The sequence below is a fragment of the Dipodomys merriami genome, unplaced genomic scaffold, assembly GCF_024711535.1.
Source record: "Dipodomys merriami isolate MVZ:Mamm:240054 unplaced genomic scaffold, mDipMer1.0.p SCAF_4, whole genome shotgun sequence".
NCBI lineage: Eukaryota > Metazoa > Chordata > Mammalia > Rodentia > Heteromyidae > Dipodomys > Dipodomys merriami.
In genome coordinates this window covers 45,671,791-45,688,133 of record NW_027205603.1, presented here as the reverse complement: position 1 = coordinate 45,688,133, position 16,343 = coordinate 45,671,791, and the positions used below count along the sequence as shown (strand labels likewise).

Here is a 16,343-nt window from a genome sequence, read left to right as displayed (position 1 = left end):
AGCCAAAGTCCATTTCAACAAAGTAACAATAATCCTGAGCTAGCAGAACCTCATCTCCTCTGTTCAACTTCTCAAGTAAATTTTTTATCACTAAGTAAAAATGAAAGTCTTACAATTACTTATATCTCCTCTTCCTAATTAAATCTGTGACCTCAATTTCTACACTTCTTGGCACATTCTCATTCACCCATCTGGGTTAATTTGCTGATTTGCATTTCTAGTCTTCATATTTTCAGTGCAACAAAGAATGTGTGTAATGGTCTCTGATGAGCCCCAGACAATGCCTGGCATATAACCTCCCAAGGTATGTCTTAATGATAGAGTGAATGACAGCTGTGTTGACATCTCTTTCTAGGACTCTGTAAAGTCCTAGATAAATTGCCTACATTTAAGGAGGGATTCTTAATCTCTCAGAATTCCAGGTAGTTATTCCAGGGTAATTACTAAATTCAACAGAACTGGACTGCAGTGTCATTTTCTTCCTACCACACTACCATTCACAATGGAATTTCCAAAAGGGAAAATGCAGGAAAGTGTCAACAATGTCTTTACTATTAAAAAATTCAGCCAAGAGCCATTGGCTCACACCAGTAATCCTAGCTACTCAGGACCCTAGCTACTATGATCTGAGGATCACTGTTCAAAGCCAGGCTGGGCAGGAAAGTTCATGAGACTCTTACCTCTAACTAATCACAGAAAAAGCCTGAAGTAGAGCTATGGTTCAAATGGTACAGCACTAGCCTTGAGCAAAAGGATCTAAGGCATAGCACCCAGGATCAGTGTTCAAGCCCAGGACTGGCAAAACAAAAAACAAAAAAAAAACAAGTTTTGATAATCTTAAATGTTTTGTAGATAAAGATATTTATATATAACAATTTGTAAATTCATTATGTCTAAACATTATTAAAGTAAAATAACACTGTAAGAAACTGAAAAAATCTAAGTAATAAACAAAACTCATGAAGATTAAATAGATTACCAATAAAAATACTACCAATAAAAAGAATATTAAATAAGCCATTTAACTTTAGAATTAAAAAATTGTAACAAGTTTAGATGATGGTATTTCATAAATAGAGAAATGTCATATATCTTTAAGTGCATATAAATACTGTACTTACAAGCTAAAATATGTGATTTTTGAAAACTACTAGACAAGTACCAATATACAGAGAAAACTACTGCTACTCAAGAGCTATAATAAAACCTTAATTGCGATAAATTTCTGGGCCATTTTGATTCAATAATGTGTAAACACTAAGGTATGTGCAAACACGATGGAGCCAAGATCTCTCATCTGCAATTTGGATATATGCTGTTGAAGACAAATGCGGGAAAAATGATGGATACTTATAGACTCCAGCTAGGAAATGGAACAACTCACAAGCTAAAGATCACTTCTTGCAAATCTGAACTGGCATCACTCTGTTGAAGAATCTAAGCTTCTCAGTCCAGTTTCTGGAATGATGTGTAATACTGAAACAGAGGAAATAAACCTAAAACACCCCTTTTCCAATTTCACAGAAAGAGGTGACACACTGGAGCCAAGCCATCATTCGCCTCAACATATACCACAAACTGGTAGTACCACCACCAGTCTCTCTGAGTCTTTGGCTGGTACATCACCCCTGGTATTCAAATGTGTTTTGTTTTACATCTAGAAACGTGTTGTGCCAATACTTTCCTATAGCATCTCTCATATGCGGATTGAGAATTAGCACGCAGTTCACTTAGAGCCCAGGCAAAAAGGAATAAAATAACCAGTGTACAAAATGGGAGGCATGATTTAGTAGTACAACACCTGTATAGCAAGCACAAGTCTTGAGTTCAAACACCATACCCCAAAAATAGTTATAACAAGAAGTAAATACCCATTAATTTAGTTCATTATTTAAATTTCAGAACATATGAATGTACATTCACATGTTTCATATAGGACATATTTTAGCATTCTATGAATATTTTACATAAACAGAAAAAAACTTTGTAATTATTTGATGCATTTATGCCTGTTTCTCAAGCATTTTCAATTCCCACAGCAATATCTCTGGTTTTGATGATATCCTATACTCAAGTTTTTATTTCAATTTCTCTTTCTTTCATTATTACAGTCTGCTCAGTGGGAAGTGATAGCAGTAATTACATATGTGAGACAAAAAGCAAAGATGAGGTTGAAATAGAGATCAATTCTGAAGCCTTTCCTGAGACAAACTCTACAGAATTGATCAAGTGGTAACATTTATGTTTGTGAGTGTAGAAATCTGTGGCAGGAGGCTGGAAAGGTGGCTCAGTGGTAGAGCGCTTGCCTTGCATGCATGAGGCCCTGGGTTCGATTCCTCAGCACCACATAAGCAAAAAGAAAAAAGCCGGAAGTGGCACTGTGGCTCAAGTGGTAGAGCGCTAGCCTTGAGCTGAAGAGCTGAGGGACAGCGCCCAAGTCCAGAGTTCAGGCACCAGGACCGGACCCCCCCCAAAAAAAGAAAACTGTGGCAGTACCTGAGGATGTACCCACCTACTAGTTTTTTTCTTGGAGAGAACTGATTAGATGTCAATGAGAGTTGCTGATAAAAAAAAAAAATCCAGGAAGTAAAGCAGGTAGGCAGGCAGGTGAGGAAGGAGAAAAAGAATAAAGTTATAGTTTTCTTTATAGACATCTTCTGCTTGATGTTATTGTCCAATGAAAACACATGGAGATGATCCCACAGACAGGAGGAAATCAGAGAAAGAATAAGAGAAAGAGTTGCTCAATGGACATACAAGTCAGAGTGATAAAGCCCTGGAGGGAGGAAGAAAGCCAAAAGCAAAAGGGAAAAATCTTACAAGAAGTGTTCTAGAAACAAAAACATACGGATGGGAAAAAAACCAACAATGGGTCTCAAAGAAAGCAGACTTATTCAACAATATTTAATGACTTATCTCATCTTAACTTCTGGGTTTATATTTTTTCCACCAATTTTACCAATGAAAGAAACAATATTCAGAATAACAGCAAACTGTCAAGAGTTCACACTCCCAACAGGGTTGCCTATAATCCTAGCTACTCAGGAGGATCAGATCTGAGAATCACTGTTTGAAGCAGTCTGGGCAGACAAATCCAAGAAACTTATCTCCAACTAACTAGCAAAAACATGGGAAGTAGAGATGGGACTCAAGTGGTCATGTGCAGGCCTAGGGAGAAAAACCTAAGCAAAAGTGTGAGGACCTGAGTTCAATTCCCAATACCTGCACAATATAAAGAGTTCACATTCCAGTAAGCAGTAGAGATAAGATAGGAAGTTGCTGCTACCTAGATGTAAAGTCTGTGTTTTCCTCTAAATGCCACCACCTCTTTCAGCAACAGCTTCCTGCATGGCCCAAAGGTTCTAGTGTTTCAATTTACCTCAAGTTAAAAGGAGGCAGTATGTCTTCTTAAGATGACTGGGTCCTCTCATCAACAACTCACTTTTTTCTTTTCTGATTCTGCCACAATTGTATGTTTTCATTACCCTGCTATATCTTTAGTTCTCTGTAATGATTCTTGTCATGTCTACCACACACATCTGCTCCTCTTGCTCCAACTGATGTGTGCCCTCCTCCTTCCTGCGGTGCATGGCCCTGAGCACCTTGGAAAAGCAGCACACACCTCATTGTCCTCAGTGATGAACTCTCACAATCAGGAAAACTCCACTAGGCTCCACTCCCTTGGCATTAGGCAGAGACATACTCAAAAAAAAAAAAAAAAAGTGTCCTTGCTTACTAGAAAATCTTCAAGGATATCTATTCTTCTCAGTAAGAATAGACATAGCTCTTCAAGAAAACACACAACTACCTAGAGTCAAATTTTAACCCTGCAAGTTACAAATAAGCAGGAATGGAGATGTAGCAAGAATAAATGTGAATGTAATGTGGCTGTCTTTGAACTGGAATGAGCACCAATTGCAAATAAGGTAATTAGTTATTGAAATGTATCATGTGGAATGACATATAAGCTATATGTGGCCACAAGTGGTGACATTTTTCAAGGAACCTTGCAAATTTAAAAATATAGAAATGAACCTAAAGATAGGGACACAAGAGGTTTTATCTTTGTTGCTGTTCTTTTTAATGTGCTTATACAACCCTTGTTGTCATTCTGGTGTCCTGTATCTTGCATATACATTTTTCTAATTTGGGGAGGGGAAGGGAAATAATAAAATGCTGAAATAAGGATACAGGATGACCCATTGTAACAATGAGATGTACAAGACACTATGTTGAAAATGAACTTTACAACTTTTTTGGGGGGGCAGAGAAGATTTGGGGAAGTAGGGAGGAAAGGGATGGTAGGGAAAAAATAAAGGATGGGGTAACAATTCTCGATAGGAAATGGACTTATTACTTTGTTCATGTAACTGTAACCCATCTGTACAGTATCCTTACAATAAAAAATATATATCAAGAGCAACAACAACAACAACAACAAAACGGGCTGGGAAGGTGGCTCAGTGGTAGTGCGCTTGCCTAGCATGCATGAGGCCCTGAGTTCAATTCCTTAGCACCACATAAGCAGAACAAAAAAAGCCAGAAGTGACACTGTGGCTCAAGTAGTAGAGCTTGAGCTGAAGAGCTGAAGGACAGGGCCCAGGCCCTGTTCAGGCCCCACGACCAGACCAAAAAAAACAAAAACAAAAACAAAAATCAGCTCGAGCCCATTTTTAATTCTATTTTCTCAGAATATATATAGGTTAAATAATTTTCATTCAATTGTTGTTTTTTGTTTTGCTTTGTTTTGTTTTTTTTAGTTGTGGGGTCTGAACTCTGTGTCTAGGCGCTGTCCCTCAGCTCTTCAGCTCAAGGCAAGTGCTCTACCACTTGAGCCACAGCACTACTTCTAGCCTTTTCTGCTTATGTGGTGCTGAGGAATTGAACCCAGGGCCTCATGCATGCAAGGCAAGCACTCTACCACTGAGCCACCTTCCCAGCCCCAATTCAATTGTATTTTAAAACATGTAGATTGTCTGTACCTACATTGCTGTAAACTACACAGCTCAACAGTATTTCCAATAGATAGCATTAAAAAAGAAACTTCTCTTCCCCAAATTAGATAAACATATATACAAGACACAGAGTACCAAAATCAAAAACAGTGACAACAGGGGATAAACCAAAGGAAAAAAAAAAACATATCTTGCATATCTTGGGGAAAGGGAATAACGAATGGTGAGACAAAGGACAAAAAGTGAACCAATGTAACAGTGGAATAACGAATGGTGAGACAAAGGACAAAAAGTGAACCAATGTAACAGTGATACTCACAAGACACTATGTTGGAATGAACTTTACAACTTGGGGAAGGGGAGGGGAATGGAAGGGAGGGAAACTGGGAGAAAATGAGAAGAGGGTGACAATGTTCAACAAGAAATGTACTCATTACCTTACTTATATAACTGTAACCCCTCTGTACATCACCCTCACAATAAAACACAATAACATTAAAAGAAACTTCCAATATTACAGTGAGCTACTAAGCTGATCTGAAGCCTTGTTAGGAGCCAAGACCAAGTTCCAGTGCTAATAGTATCTAAAGGCAACACAACACAAACTCTGGCTAGTTTCTGAATCTACATTTCAAGGAGAGAAAGAAGCCAATAAAACTAAAAAGAAACCCATATAAACATCCTGGGCCAGACATCATACAATAGGCAGTTATTATTTTATTTCATTTTTTTGAAGTCAAATGTGCAAAGAGATCACATGTTACTTAACTCACACACAACTATCCTCAGATTTCCTTTCATGGATTTGACCTCTCAAGCTCTTCCTATTTTAAATAAAAAGCAACTGAATACCTTATCCACATGGATTAAGCTTAGGATGAGACTAGCTTGTAAAATCGACAAAAATAGCTCTGTGTATTCATAAATGAAGAAGTTATTGATTTTTTTTACTTTAGACAAACATTTAAGATACATAAGGAGAAATATATGATATGTGCATAGGATTTTGAAAAGAATTAGTGATTTCTTTAAATATTAAACAGTATGAAGAGACAAAATCGTTATGTTATATATATATATACATATAGCCATATGTATATATATATATATATATATATCTTGCTATCATTTATTGAGGCTTGGAATTTGTCTGCTGAGAAGCTAAACTTCATACAGATTATTTCATCTTCATCTAACCCTCACAACTCTCTGGAAGCAAGGATGTGAAATACATAGAAATAGATCAGTGCCCAGCCTCACACAGATAGACCAATAAGTGCTAGATCTGAATCCAGACAATCTGGGGCCCCATTTCTCTGAAGAGTTCGCTTGGCTACTGTCTTCTTAGAGGTAAAATTCATAAAATGAAGTATTTTATAATAGCGACAGAAAATTAGAATGATCCCATGTTCCTTGAAAGTTACTTAAATGCATGATTACATTTTTGCATTTACAAATAGAAATATATTTATAAATGTAAATGCCAGAAAGGAAAAAAAAGTGAAATGCATTAAAAGAAATTGTACCTGGCAACATATCCAGAGGAGAAATATCATTTGTGATGTTCATTAAAAAAGCTTTGCTTTCATCAGCTACTATTTATTATCAGGGTCAGCTAGTACAATCCTAATTAGTGGAAGTAATACGGTTTCTCAGACTTACTAATTCATGCTGAGTAAATGGAAGATTAATAAGAATAAATCAAATGCTTTGTAAATACAATCTTTTCCCCAGGACCAGCATTATACTTTAAAACTCACAAGTAATAAATACGGGTGAAAGGGATCCATTGTCAAGACATAATATAAAGCAACCACAGAAACATATGTTTCACAATGTCATTTATGTCTTCGTAAGAAAGGCTCAGTAGAGAAATCCAAAAAGCTTCTCCAAACTCCTATTCACTGAATTTTCCAGAGCCACCATTTGTCACTTAAGTATTAGGACATAAGTGTTCTAAGTAATTTTTTTTAGAATAAAACCAACACTCTAGCTAATCAGAAGTATATACCCAGGCCAATAAAGACAGGGTGTAGAATACTTTCGAGGAACAAGAGCTCTTAGAAACAAAAGGAACACAAAAGAAGGTGTGGAGAAAGATACCCTGGAAGAAAATCTTCGTTTTGTTTTAAATTTCATACAGGATAAATGGTAAAGGATTAAAGAACAGCATGCAGAAATGTAATTACGGCGGCTGAAAGCATACACAATTGTTTTTGTATATACCACTCGATAACCATCCTTACCATATACTCCATATTAGAAGCTGTTGGATACACCTGACTCCGTAATTTATTATGAAGATCCAAGATGCTCTGCATGTCATTGTCTGTGATGGCCCTTTTCCCTCTTTGCTTGGCCGTCCACCACTCACCATCCTCATTCATGTATTTTTCCAAAAGTTGCTCCAACAAAGTGGCATTAGGAAGCACCATGGCTGGAATTGCTCGAGCCATGAATAGCACTGTGGTTACTCTGAGCCACTCCCGCGCGGTACACTTCATAATGAATGACCTCAGGATTTCCCTGGGACAATCTCCAGTACAGGCTCTTCCACTCTTTTTGGCTACAACGACATGTCACGTGATTAGGATGAAACTATTAGCAGACAGAATTCTCTAATAACAGAAGCAAAACGGGAGCTACAAAAGAAGCTTGCCCGCATTACTCCCCATAACGCCAATAAATGAAAATCCACGTTTCCAAGTAACTGATCCCTAACCCATGAACTTTAAAAAATAAGAATAATTTCAGAGGATTCATAATGTATTTCCCACAAAACAGACAACTCTACTTTCCAAGATACTCCTGAGGTCAAAAATAAATGGCGAAAGTAGCCAGAGAGGTGAACTGTCGAATTACAAAAATTATAAATGGCTACCCATAAATTACAGTTTGCTCCAGGGATCTCGTCCCCCTCTGATATTTTGTTTCCATCCAGGGGTCCGTGGTTCTCTACAATGTTTGAAAAGTATTGTTGTTGCTAGCATTTATTTCTTCCTTGAGTCTCACTTCTGGTTCACAGACGCTCAAAATGTCCACAGCATTCTGAAAGAGTGTGTGTGTGTGTGTGTGTGTGTGTGTGTGTGTGTGTGTGTGTGTGTGTGTGTGTGTGTGTGTGAGTCTCACTTCTGGTTCACAGACGCTCAAAATGTCCACAGCATTCTGAAAGTGTGTGTGTGTGTGTGTGTGTGTGTGTGTGTGTGTGTGTGTGTGTGTGTGTGTGTGTGGTTGGGAGGGGGAATGGGGAGCGTTGAATGTTGCCAAGTACAAAACTCTCTTCACACAGGGGACCGGGAAGAGGGCCCAGGCATCCTGCAAAGGTCAACCTTTCGATCCCTAGGAGAAGCGCCTCTTGCCCAGGTCTGGGTCAAAAACTAACGTTTTTCTGTGAGTTTGTGTCTAACCTGTGGCCAGCACGCGAGAAGGCCAGTAGTTCTCCTCCCCCGCAACTCCCCCGCTACACCCCCCAGGCAACCCCAGGTCACAGCAGAGGACCCCCTCTCGCCCCCCCTCCCCATCCTGCCAGCGCGCAGACGCCGCCAGCGCACCGCCTTCAAGTTACCCCAAACGAGAGGGAGCTCGCGCCCTAGGGCGGAGACCAAAGCCAGGAACTCTGGCTGCAGCTTTTAGGAGCCCACCCACTCTCCAGATCCCAGCCATTCTCGGCATCCCCCCCCCCCTTCCCCTTTACGTAGAATTGTAAAAAGCAGTGAGCCAGCTCGTGGGAGGGTGGCAGCCTGACCGGGCGCTGCGTTCCAGGCATGCTCTTACCTCCTCCAGCGTGGGCTCCGCCCGGAGAGCGCTGCGCAGCGGGACCGCCGGCCTCCCCTGCAGCCTCCCGCAGCCTCCACACACACACACACACACACCCCTCGCACACAGCCGGGATCCGGAAGGCTTTCGGCACGCGGTGGTCCCTGAGCTAGGAGGACGCAGATCGCAGAGGATGGCGATCCTCTGCCTCCTCGGCTCCTTTCAAACCGGCCAGAAGTGGCAGGCAACTTCGATCGTGGAGGAGGCGCGGAAAGGGGGCCTGCCTCGCTAGTTTGCCGGGGTGGGCGCCGGGACGTCTCCAAGCCGAACGAGCTGGAGCGAGGGGCGGGGACGCGTGCTGGGCTCGGCGGCGACCTCGCGCTCCTGCTGGGTACCGTCTCCGCGCGCAGAGCCAGGCGCCGGGCGCTTCCTCCCCGGCTCCCCGGCGCGCGCTGCCATTTATTGCGGTCCCTGGGCGCACGTGACCCGAGCGCCCCTCCTCGCCCACCCCACCTCCACCTCCACCCAGTACTGGCCCCAAGCCAGCCCGAGTCCTGGAGCAGCCCGCCCCGCTTCTCCGCTTCCCCGCTTCCCCGCTTCTCCTAGGCTGGGCGCTGGGCTTTGTGGGCGGGCTTTGGAGCTTCGCAGACCTGGGAGAGGTGTGCGGAGGGAGTTCCCTCAAACTCCTCTCTCCCCGTTCGGCCTCGAGTTTTCAAAGTTCCTTCTAGCCCCATTGGATGGGGCTAAATGGGTTAAACTATTGCAGAAAAGGAGCGGGCCAGGGAGCTCGGGGTGAGGAATGGGGGAGTGGGGGTGCGCACCACCTCATCCCCAGTCTTGGAAAGACAAAAGGCGACTCTGGCCTGGATGAAGAAAGACCTTTCTTTTTATTTTCTCCAGAAGTCCCCATTAGTTTCCAGGATGTAGTATCTAGAATTTGCTCCTTTGGCTCATTAAACTTTGATGATAACCAAGAAAGGGGTTTCCTAGATGACAAGATTGAATTTGAGATTGCCTGATAGATGAGGACCCCACTTCACGCCTGTAATCCTACTCAAGAGGCTGAGAGCTGAGGATCAAGGTTCGAAGCCAGCTTGGGCAGAAAGTTCTGTGAGATTCCTATTTCCAATAAATTACTAGACATTACTCAGAATTACTCCAATAAATTATTCAGTGGAGCTGTGGCCCAAGTGGTTGAGAGCTAACCTTGAGAGCACAGAGAGGCTCAGGAATGGTGCCCAGGCTATGAGTTCAAGCCCCAGGACCGGAAAAAAAAAAAAAAAAAAGCTCACAAAACCCACAAAAAACCCACATGGAGCACTATCTTATCAAAACCACTTCAGTACTCTTTTGTCCATTGATGTATGTATGTACAGAATTACTCTAAAAACTACCCTCAACTTAGCAGAGCCAGAGTGATGAGAATCCAAACCTCAACCCCATGGACATAAATCTTGCATACAGAAGGTACTTTGTTCAGTTGTCCATGCTGTAATCTAGACTAGAAAAACGATTAATTTTAAATTTGGATTCTACTGAGTGTAATGTTGCTTTCACAGGCACGTTGTTATGTTTGTTTGCTGTTGTTGTTGTTGTTAAAGAAGACAAGAATTTACCTTTCTTTGCTTCCCTTCTGTCGTAAATCGTAATCGAAGTTTTCTTTACGTCTGACCGCTGGAATAATGTAGCTCGTGACAAATTCTGGTAGCATTCTCAAATCCTCACAACTATCTATTTCAGCTACCATCCTTTTCGGCATTGATTTGCACTCACTTTTCCTGATACATAGGACCACGTGTAGTTTTGGTGCACATGAAACTTTCTTACATGTCATTTCACAATTTCTTTGTAATTTTAGAACGAGACAAGTAAATCTGTATTTTCCAAAGTACACATTTTGAAATTGATAGAAGTCCCCACCACCACCAAAATTCGTATTAAAACAATAATCATGTGCTAGTATGAATGAAGTCCATGCTTCTATACTGTTAACTGTTATGTGGCATTAGAAAGTTTTCCAAGTATTGAATTAAAAATGTCAACAGTGATCACATTATTTTGAAGCATTTTCAAGGGGAACTGAAACCAGAAAGATGTGAATTAAGATAATAAGAAAATTTTGTTAACTTTATTAACTTAATTCCAAACCTTTCTAGACAACATACAAATCTAACATATTAAACCCAACGTTAAAGAAAATAAAGTTTTAATCCTAAACCTTTCTCCCAGCAAGAAAGAAATGTCTATCTCTTTTGACTTAATGTTTTTATTGGCTTCTGATCATTGTACTGCTGCTGGTAATAATTTATAAAGAATGACATAGAGTCACATAATGATCATTAATATTTCAATAATGCATGTGTCCTTTGCAGATTATTATACATATCATTTTGAAGAGTAAACTCAAGTACAATGTTCTTGAATACTCAAAGAAGATACTGTTCAGAATTTTAATTTGTTGTTAAGAAATCTGTGTTCAGACAGAATGTAACATCTTCTCCACACAAACTTCGTGTCAAAGGGGCCCTCTGGTTTGTGGTGGAGGCTGTTACTTGTAAAGCCATGGTTGTTTTTAGCATTACTACTTTCTTGTGGCAAACGCTGTTGGTTGCCCTGACCAACAACCAGCCTTCCATCCCTATTCCTTCCAAGCCTATAGCCTCCAATTTACTCCTGAGGAGCTGGCCCCCTCCAGGAGTGGATGCTGATATGTGCAATCCAGGCATCACAAACTAACCCTACCAGTGAGTGACTGGGCGTAAACATGCCAGACAAGCCTTGCTACTGAAAGGAAGATACCTTCTTGGGGAAGAGGACAAGGGTTCCCATAATTTTCTCTTGTGAGAAAAGAGATGCAAAAAAATTAACAAAAGAAAGAATATGTCCTAAAATGATTATTTGTGAAAGTTTAAACATCCATGTGTCATGGGGGCAAAGTGAAGCAAATCTGAACACATTTGAATAAGTTCCTTGGTAGAACAAAAAGCACAGTGTCCTAGACTCCCTGCTGTTGACTAGTTGTTAGAGAAACTACATCTATTTTTCTTTCTAGGAGAGATAATCAATGTCCATGTAAGTCACATTGGCTTGAATAATTAGCTACTTGCAGCACATAGCATTTTAACAACTATTTCTACAACTATTTCTACAAAGATGCATTTTTCTGCTAATCAAATATATTCTATTTGTGTGCCTCATTAGGAATTATCTTTAAATGTACTTGCATGTGTTTTTCTACTCCTAAACTTGCAGAAGGAAGTATACATGCATCACTACAAATTCACCCACTAAATATGTTAGCCTTCTGATCTCATGTCTTAGCTATGACCACGTTGTTGGTAAGTCTATCCTCCATATGAGAACAGATGAGAACAAAATTTCTGTGGTTGGCATTTTAGAAGGTGAAAGCAGTGTAGGCAGACTTTTAAAACATAGAAATTTTAGATGCTTAAGTCAGATTTTTAAAATTAGATATTGAGCTAAAAGTTGGTATCTAGGAGCCTGAAACTCTTGCTTTTAAGAATGAACTAGGAGGGGGGTAACACTGTTCAAAAGAACTGTACTCATCACTTTACTTATGTAACTGTAAGCCCTCTGTAATCACCCTTATAATAAAATTTAAATTTTAAAAAAATTAGCTGTAACTAGTCTTTTCATTTGGTCATTTGTATGTTAGAGTAAGTTAATATATGAATGCATTTATAATCCCATGTACATGTACGTAAAAGTACTCAATAATTTTTAGGTACAATTCTACAAGCACTACTTAGAGGCTTTATATTTGCTATTTTATAAAGTTATAGGGCTTTAATCAAAGGATAATATAGTTTCATTATTAAACTTCTACATAGAAGTAATTGGCTATAAAAATAATTTCTTGCCTGGTGCTGGTGGCTTATGCCTGTCATTCTAGCTACTCAGGAGGCTGAGATCTGAGGGTATGGTTCGAAGCCAGCTGGAGCAGGAAAGCCTGTGAGACTCTTATCTCCAATCAATAAACTACCAAAAAATAAAAAGCCAGAAGTGGAACTGTGGCTTAAGAAACCAAATGCTAGCCTTGAGCAAAAGAATCTCAAGAACAGAGTCCAGACCCAGAGTTCAAGCCCTATAGCCAACACAATTTTTTTTTTAACAATCTCTAGTATTTCTGGTAATGAGAACTGAATTTCTCCTCATAACTGAAATAGTATTCAGCTCTGCTTATCACAGGACATAGTTTTCATTCTTAACTAAAAGACATTTATAAATATATGAATTTATGTAATACATAGTATGTCTAAATATTGTACTGTTGGTAATATAAGTCTATGCTATGTGATACAACTTTAGTGAGTAGCAAATATGGTGTTCCTATTCTAATGCAAGTGTGTAACTGATTTTTAAGGCTTTATTATTGAAATATAACATAAATTTAAATTTATTTTATTTAAATTTATTAAATTTAAATTTTTGAATAGATAGCTCAGTGAAATTTACTAACTTGCCTATACCTAAGACCATTCAGATAAATTAAGATATGGCTCCTTTATTTCCAAAGATAGTAAATTTTTAATATTAATTTTTCTTGTTTTTTATCTTTACACAAATGGAAGAATAGAGTAGTTATTCCATTGTCTGTCCTTGGCGTTGGAATTTTTTTACTGCATACATCCAAGATTCATCTGGCCAAGATTCTTATATCCAAGATTCATTTGTCTTCATTAAAAAATGAAGTGCATTTTATCATCTTTTTGGTTACTGATGTGTGGAACCTAACAGAAAAGTGTATGCCTATCCCAAGATCATGAAGGAAAAGTCTGTTGTGCTATCTTCTAGATTTTTTATTATGCATTTTCCAATCAGGTTTTTTATCCATCTGGAATGGATTTGTGTAAGAGCATAAAAAAGAAAAACAAGCCTTACAATTACAATGACTATATAAAAAGTCTGCAGTTCTGATAGGCATCACTGTGGAATTCTTCATGAATTTTTTCTATGTAAATATCAAATTTCTGCATTAAGTGTTAGAAAACTATCACAATTCTTTGAATTTAAAATGACTGTGATGATTCAGATTATTTTTTAAAATATAATATTAATATTATAATGCAGAAACTCATTATGCTACTTCTTGATGGGACATAAGGCAATTACTTTTAAGCTTATGTTTAGATTTGCCACAGATTTGCTTCATCATACTTTTAATGTTTGTTCGTCACTCACTAAATTCATCAAATGCAATTATTCATTTTGCTATCTCATTGCACCAGCCACATGACTCCCATTGAGGGAGGTAAAAAGTTCAATCATTTCTAAATGTACTTCTTTGAATTTCTTGGTATTATTTACACTGCTTGAGATCTATTACATTCATTCCTTTCTGGGTGTCTTGATCCAAATCATCTCTCTCCATAAAGACTTTTCCTGCTCTAAACAGCTTTTCACTGCTAATTCATTTTCCTCTAAATCTTCTTTTACAAATGATAGCTATTCACATACTTGTCATATTTCTTCAGCAATGCTACATGCTCCTTGAGGGAAATAATCATGTTTATGTGACCTCTGTATTACTTACAATGCATGTTAAATGAAAAAATGACTTTGAGATGGAGATTATTGTACATTTCTCAAAAAAGGACATATAAATACAAATATACAAAAGAAAGAAAACATGCCATGCTAGAAATGATCATTACCTAGAGATACTTCCTTTGAAGAAAGCACCTTATACTGAAGTAAACATTTATGATCTGGAGTAAATAGATAATTCAGAATACTTTAGAAGTAAAAACTGGGTATAGTATTAAACACCTCCACAGTAGTTCTGTACCCGTTGCCTGTAGCAGGTTTTTAATACTTATTAGTTTAAGAAGTACTGTCCCAGGCCACTCACTGAGATTAAAATTGGTGTATATAAACTTTTCTTTAAAAAAAAAAAACAAAAAACAGTACATTCAGAAGCTTCTGGCTTGCACATGTAATCCTAGCTACTGCTCATGAGTCTGAGATCTGAGGATCATGCTTCGAAGCCAAACTGGACAGAAATGTCCATGAGATACTTATTTCTAACTAACTAGCAAAATACCTGGAAGTGGAGCTGTGGCTCCATCTTGAGCAAAAGGCCAAACAAGAGCATGACATCTTGAGTTCAAGCATGAGCTCTGGCACCAGAAAACAAACAAAGAATCAATCAAAAAAAAATCCAGAATGCAATGTATTTCTAACAATTCATCCTTTTAAATATATCTGCCTAAACATATATAGGAAAATGTTTCCTAATGAGAGAAGAGAAAAAGCTTATTTCACAATGATACTCTATTTCAATAATGTTTTACTATGCATGCTATGTATTTTTATTCATCTATGACTTATATTTCTTACATCTCTTTTCAGCCTATACTACAAACTCTTATATACATAGTGTTTACCTTTGCAGATTTTAAATGACAGCAAGAATCATAGGAGGTTGAAGAGTTTTTCATTGATAGAATCCTACCCATCTGGGCTGAAACCAATCCAGTGAATGATGCTAGAAATTTCTAATATTAGGGACATAATCCCAAAATACATTTAGAGTAGCATAAGAAATCTAGCTACTGCTTTATGTTTTGCTGATCATTTTGCTTCTAGATCTGCCGAAGTGCTTCACAATGCACTTAGGTTAAAGAGGTTGCTTTTCAGGTTTGCCTGGAAGGAATGTTGAAAGAAGTGCATTGTAATAGGAAAAGTATCCACTCTTTCATCTGCAAAATTAATGTCAGAGACAGGCTTTTCATTCCAACAGAAGGGAGATGAAAGCTTTTCTAGCTATCATTAGTTAGTTCATGAAAACAAGGTTGCAAAAAAAAAGTTGAAGTCAACTTTAAATGGTAATTCCAAATAATCATATTCAGAAAAAGTGAAATAAAACACCTAGCATCTGGCAAATACTTATATATCCTCTAAAATGAAGAAATTATTCACAAGTTGATGTGCATGTAGGGTTTGAATGGAGCACACTATTGCAATAAATATCAGGAAGAGAAATGAAGAAAATTTAATCAGAAAAATTGAGGGGCAAGCAACGGAAAAACGGAAGTAAATAGGGAACATTTCATTTTCAATACTACTTCTAACTATCCTCCTAAGATCAAGCCCAAGAATGAACACAGATTTTAGAAACACTTTTGATTTTAAAAAATGTAACTAATAGAAAATAGAAGATTTGGTAACTTGTGACATTATAAACAAAAGCACATGAACAAATAGAAAATGTGCTTAAATAACTCATATACCCAAATGCATCTGAAATATTATGTACTAGCATTGGTTCTAGATGCCTTGTCTGTGTCTGTCTTGCTTTGTGCTATAGTCTTAATTCTGGTACCCATTCTTGCATTTCACTGCCTTCTAATAATCTTCTCATTTTTCCATTTGCCCAAATTCTTGCTCAAATTGAACATCCCTGCCAGTTGGGCATAGGGTCCTGTGCCCTCTGCTTTCTTTTCATCTTAAATCTAAATTCTTCCAAAGAATGCTTCCTAATTGTCTAAATATAGAAGTAGTTCCTACCTATGTTCAAAACTTCACATGTACCTTAAGACACTGAATAAAAATGAAGGTTAACAGTAAAAAGAAGTTCTTTAGATTTAAGAAGACTGTTAAGTGGAAAGT

General features: G+C 38.4%; 1 protein-coding gene across 1 annotated transcript in view; it reads right to left on the bottom strand.

Annotated features, from left to right (window-relative positions):
- Crispld1 (cysteine rich secretory protein LCCL domain containing 1) overlaps window positions 1-8,855 on the bottom strand; it is a 41,759-nt gene extending 32,904 nt beyond the window's left edge. Inside the window, exons 1-2 of the mRNA XM_069991797.1 lie at window positions 8,730-8,855; window positions 7,202-7,521 (exon numbers count right to left, since the gene is read on the bottom strand). Coding sequence (XP_069847898.1) covers window positions 7,202-7,459 — 258 coding nt within the window. The 5' untranslated portion in view covers window positions 7,460-7,521; window positions 8,730-8,855. The remainder of the gene's footprint in view (window positions 1-7,201; window positions 7,522-8,729) is intronic.
- Between the last annotated feature and the right edge of the window lie 7,488 nt (window positions 8,856-16,343).